Below are 6,145 nucleotides of genomic sequence, written 5' to 3' on the forward strand. Positions count from 1 at the left end.
TAGATCGGCACTACAATGATAATAGTTTTCTCCAATAAACTAGTTTAAACACAATGCAGCAACCATCTGGTCTAAATGTAAAGGGAATCTAAAATATGTTCCCATTTTAAAACATTTCCTATCTTCTTGCACGCAGTTCCAAAGAGCTCATCTCTCCTGAACCCATGGACACTGGCAAACCTGCAGATAAGACGACCAACAAGAGGTATGGAGTCTTAATAATTGCACACATTTTCAAATGAATCATTCAGTTTAGTTCTAACGTTCGCCTTGTATCGTTGACAGTGTGCTTGGGAAAAAGAAGACATCTGAAGGTCATGCTATACCGGGGAACATCGTAGGAAAAGATAAACCTTCTGCAGTCGGAGGAGCAGGGTCTCTTCTTGTGGCTTCGCCGCCCGACCAGGACGGCAACAGCAGGGATAGTGGCCTGGACAGCAAACCCAAGAAGGGCATCATCTTTGAAATCTGCAGCGATGATGGCTTCCACATTCGCTGTGAGAGCATTGAAGGTAAGACGGAATAACTTTCTACACGCTGAAGCTTAAAACTTAAACTGCAGATACAAAATGAATGGAATTTTCTCTGTGAAAAATGCAAAAATAGCATCAGTGTTTGTTTGTTTTCCATAAATATGATTAAAAATTGCATGTATGATACTGTAAGTGTTATTTTCTATATTCATCTGTTATCTGTTTCTTTATTTTGTTATTTAGGTATTAGTTATTTTGCTGTGAGTTGAATCATACACTGAATATAACAATCTTAATTGTCATCCTGTATCTGCCTGTCCTGCTACAGAGGCTTGGAAATCCCTGACTGATAAGGTACAGGAGGCTCGTTCCAATGCGCGACTTGAAGAGCTTTCGTTTGAAGGTGAGTCATCACTGTGCCCTTTATATAAATAATAATAAGAGTAGTTTTTGTGGGTTGGTGGCTAGCATTGTTGCCGTCCAGCGAGAAGGCCGCCACTTCAGATGCTTGTTCAACTGAGGGCCTTTCTTTGTGGAGCGACTCATTTCCGAGGTCTGCCTTCACTCACTCCAGGTGTGAATGGACTGAGGATGCTGGGAGTCGTTCACGAGGCCGTAGTCTTCCTGCTCGAGCAGCTGTACGGCTCCAGACACTGTCGGAGTTACTGTTTCCGCTTCCACAAACCAGAGGAACCTGACAAACCTCCGATCAACCCCCATGGCTCGGCTCGCGCAGAAATTCATCACAGGTAAGAGAGAGACTCACACGTGTACAAGACACTGAAAGAACATGTGGTTTTACCGGAGCTTATTGACTCAGGTGTTTACAGAGTCAGTTTTATATACTAGTGTGAAGAGACTAACATACACCACTGTTCAAAAGTTTGGGGTCACTTAGAAATGTCCTTATTTTTGAATCAAAAGCAATTTAAATGAATATAACATTAAATTAATCGTTAATGTGGTAAACGACTATTCTAGCTGCAAACGTCTGGTTTTTAATGGAATATGTACATAGGTCCATAGAGGCCTATTTCCAGTGTTCTAATGGTACATTGTGTTTGCTAATCATGTTAGAAGGCTATTGGATGATTATAAAACCCTTGAAAACCCTTGTGCAATGATGTTGGCACAGCTGAAAACAGTTTTGCTGCATAATTTCTAATCTTGTCGATGTCTTGACTATATTTTCGATTCATTTTGCAACTCTTTTGATGAATAAAAGTGTGAGTTTTAATGGAAAACAAAATAATTGGTATAGGTGACCCCAAACTTTTGAACAGTAAAAGTGTTGTCCTGCCTTGTGCGAGTTAATGACCGCTGTCTTTTCCACCTGTCTGCACTCTAGGAGGTCTGTATTTGACATGTTCAATTTCTTGGCTTCAAAACACCGCCAACCCCCTGAGTACAGGCCGCATGAAGACGATGACGAGGAAGGGCAGATCAGGACTGCCAGGTCAGACAAGGCACACACAAAATCCATAATAATAATAATAATAATAATAATAATAAATACATTTAACTGACAGCTATAAATTATTATTGTCACGATGAAGTTTGCTCCATAATCAACATTGCTCGCTCATGCTGTCGTTATAGGCGTGCCTCTGTGGAGTTACCGCTCGCTGTGAGATTCAAACAACTAAAAGCCACTTCCAAGGAAACTGTTGGAGTCTACAGGTCAAATCAGTCTCTTTTTATTCACATACTGTACACTTTTATCCTGATATGAACGAAGATATTAAGAGACTTGAGTAACATTACTGTTGTTCATTGTGTCCTTCTGCAGGTCTCCCATTCATGGCCGAGGTCTGTTCTGCAAGAAAACTATTGATGTTGGGGAGATGGTGATTGAATACTCTGGAAATGTCATTCGTTCTATCCTCACTGACAAACGGGAGAAATATTATGATGGAAAGGTGAGGTTTGGGGCGGGGAATGAAGTTTGAGTTTAAAATCAATAAATCAAGAAGGTTATGTCGACTGCAGCGCGGTTGCAAATGGACACCACCCGGCGTTTAAGTAGCAGTGTTGTCGTGAAGTTAGTCGTTGTCTCGTTATGCTTGGAAATTCACCTTGGTGAATGGGATACAGCTTGATGACACATATGCTTTAGGCGCCGGTGAGTGGATTATTAACGAGACAAAGTGGCCCTGTCTGCAGTGGCCTAATATCTACTCGTACCTGGTCGACACTCCGAGTCTTTATTCCAAGGAGAACTTAAAGTCCTAAACGACTCTGGATGCTTACGAAAGTGAACGGTTAAAGTATTAGCAACACAACTTGTCCAGATTTTTACCGGCTGCTTCCTACAGCTCCACAAACTACCCTCTGGGAAGGGCGTGCAGAACAAGTACGGCCGACAATGCGAGTGTCTTTAAGAGGTTTTATTCTACACACAACTTAATAGGTTGTAAACCGACAAAGCAAACAGCTTCTGATGATCAGTTACAGATGAAAAACAGGGAAATATACATGCTCCATACCTGCTGGAAAGTTCTGCACAACTAGTAAAACAGTACGTTAGCTTCTAAGCTATGGTAGTTTGAATTAAACCTGAGTTTAATTACGCTGTTGCTCTCAAAGAGTGTTTTGACGTTGTGGGAAACTAAGCAGCCTTGGCTGAGAGTTTTGCTTTCCGGGAAAACCAATAGAATATACACAAGAGACAAGTATTGAGAACTTGAAAGATAAAACTTTTGTCTTTCCTCTCCTCACAGGGCATCGGCTGCTACATGTTTCGCATCGACGACTACGAGGTGGTCGACGCCACCGTGCACGGCAACGCCGCCCGCTTCATCAACCACTCCTGTGAGCCCAACTGCTACTCTCGGGTCATCACCGTGGACGGCCAGAAGCACATCGTCATCTTCGCTTCTCGCCGCATCTACTGCGGAGAGGAACTCACCTACGACTACAAGTTCCCCATCGAGGACGCCACCAACAAGCTGCCGTGCAACTGCGGCGCCAAGAAGTGTCGCAAGTTCCTCAACTGACGCCTGCAGCTTTTCAACAGTTGGAAAAAAAAAGGGACTGGAGGTCTGTTGTGGGCCACGTGTTCAAAGCACGCCCCCTGCTGGGGCTTTTGCCGTGACTCTAGCCTCCTGAATCTGGTTCATGTAGGACCACAGCTGCCAACAGCACACAAGGTCTGTAAGTGCATATGCTGCTGCTGCAGAATACAGCAGATGCATTGTGGGTCACACTGTATATGCAGAAAAAGGCAATTTTAGCGGACGAAGCCGTGAGTAGAAATTCCAACATATTGTGCCTCCTTTTATTACATTTGGCATGGGAAGTTTTACCTTTTAAGAGGTGAGGTATGAAATGGTTTGAACCTTCACAAGATTAAATTACAATTTTATTTGATTTGCATTCGGATGATACAATTACCCCACTGTATTATTTTTTACATTGGCCCATCCTCTTTTCATTTTTCGAAATGATTATCCATAAATGCTGAGATTTTATTATAGCAGGAAAAAAAACAAAAACAAAAAGAACTTGGTTCCATTTTACACCAAAGTGCAATTTGTTAAAGGGACTAGGAACAGTAAGTTAACTAGAAAGAAAAATTAGACTTCTTTTGAATTTGTTTGTATTTGAACCTCAGTGTCAGCTGTTGTCGATGCACATATATTCCTGTGTGGATGTCCCTCGATGCCTCAGAGCCATTGTACTTTACTGAAACCTTTACCTTAATGGGATATTTGCAAAGCTGGTAGTGTATGTACATTCGACACTGTAAATAGGAGCTGCTCGGGCCCAATTAGAGCTGTACAGATGGAAACACTAGGAGGAGCTGTGGCCACAGGAGGGAAGAGAGGAGAAGGAAAAATGCAGGGCATAGAAATGTTAATTTGTTCAGGAAAAAAAAGAAGAAGTTATTTTTGGGTCTACGCGTAAAAAGGGCGATAGCTGACGTTGATATCATGCTTTGTACTTAAACTAAGGTTCGTCTGACAGCTTGTTAGCTACAGAAACATGTCGACGGGATTAAGCCTCTGGCCTGAGAGAGTGAGGCAGCTAGAGATGCTGGTGGACTGACAGCCAAGGGACTGTAAAAAAACCCTGCTGATGTGCTTTAGTAGACATATTTATAACAGAATTTTCTCGGAGCTGTCGTCTACAAAACAGCCATGGATCTCAGAGAAACCCGCAGACGGACGCGTTGCAGGTTTGTGCATGCTGTTGTTTATATCCAGACTTGTTTTTTTTTGGTCATCGCATAAGCTCAGACTTTTAAATCACGTTCCAAAATTACAGCAGCAAAGAGAACCAAACATCGCACTCTTGAATTGAATATTCTCACCACTTGTTTCCTTTTTTTTGGCCTGTTGTGATAACATTACTATGGGGGGGGGAAGAAAAAAAATATTGCTTTTTTAATTTGTAAAGTCTTTTCAAGTTTTGTCTATTATCTTGTCTTTTTATTGTGGGCAGGGAAGTAATGTGCTTGCTTTTAAAAAAACAAACAAACAAACAAATGTAAATAATGTATATTTTTCTACCAAAAGACTTAAAAGCACTCACTAGTGAATAGCACTTAATGATGGTATTTATATTTTTAAAAGAAACGTATTTATTTTATTGCTATTTTGTAGGAAATAGAGGTTTACAGACACTAATGCTCGGTCTCTATGTTTTGTATTCTACTGCCTTTTCAAAGTTGTTTCTTTTGTTGTCATTTTTTAATTTGTAGCTCGAATGTTTTCTTTGATTCCAAAGACTGACGCTTGTCTGCGGCTTGGTCCCCTCTTAGATCAGTCCACCAGTAGCTCTTCATCCATCCCAGGCTGATTGGTCAGGGCTGAAACGTGTGTGTGTGTGTGTGTGTTTATTTTCATTGTTCCAGTCATAGCTGGCAGTGTGGCAGTTATAGGAACTTCTATTATGCACTTGAGAGAGTTTAGATTGATGACGATCCACAGCAGATATTTCCTCTCTCCAGCCTTATTGTCTCCACACCACACACCGAGAATCAAGAGTCCACTCACGGGCTGCTACCGAGGCAGCTTTGTCGCTAATAAAACCGCTGGTTTGGCAGACTTGGAGCCGACTGGCTTTTATTCACACGTGTGTAAAATCCAACCAGAGTCCTGTCAGTTTTAAGTGTTTTTGTCCCCGTTGTGCGGTCTGTAGTTAAGAGGTGCTTTTATTTTCAGCTACCAACGTCATTCAAACATATCCCTGTGGAGCCAATCTGTTTATTTGGTGACCGCGCGGCGCTCACCAGCATTTGTCGATCGGTTTTTCCGTTGTCCTCCTGGTTTATCTCCTCGTGGTTTGCCTTAGTTGTAAAATGAGCGTGTGCCTCTTCTCTTTTACAAGCCTTCATGTGCTGGAGCGAGTATTTAATTGGACTGTTTTTTTTTTTTCTTTCTCCATTAATTTATTGTTTTTCCTTGCCTTTCACACTGACTTTTATCGCCCGAAGGCCATCAGCAGTTTCTCCCACACTGCCCTCTGTTGTTTGTCAAGCTGAAACGCAAAAGAAAAAGAAGAAAGACCCACACATTGTTTGCACTTACGTTGCGACACAGGCACATAGGAAACACAACGCCAGTGCTGGAACCACAAACACACACCATGAACTCAGCGTTTGTGTGTGTGTGTGTGTGTTAGACCCTCGAAAGTCGACTTAAACTTGGTCTCGGTGACTCCTGAAAGTG

General features: G+C 42.0%; 1 protein-coding gene across 1 annotated transcript in view; it reads left to right on the plus strand.

Moving 5' to 3' along the window:
• Nucleotides 1-3,582, plus strand: part of kmt2a (lysine (K)-specific methyltransferase 2A) — a gene marked incomplete at its 5' end in the record, with an annotated part of 34,834 nt that extends 31,252 nt beyond the window's left edge. The window contains 8 exon segments of the mRNA XM_083886769.1: nt 137-205; nt 286-512; nt 802-876; nt 1,048-1,222; nt 1,822-1,929; nt 2,073-2,153; nt 2,263-2,392; nt 3,194-3,582. Coding sequence (XP_083742895.1) covers nt 137-205; nt 286-512; nt 802-876; nt 1,048-1,222; nt 1,822-1,929; nt 2,073-2,153; nt 2,263-2,392; nt 3,194-3,469 — 1,141 coding nt within the window. The 3' untranslated portion in view covers nt 3,470-3,582.
• Nucleotides 3,583-6,145: the final 2,563 nt, after the last annotated feature.

This window comes from Microchirus variegatus, assembly GCF_963457635.1.
Source record: "Microchirus variegatus genome assembly, chromosome: 3".
NCBI lineage: Eukaryota > Metazoa > Chordata > Actinopteri > Pleuronectiformes > Soleidae > Microchirus > Microchirus variegatus.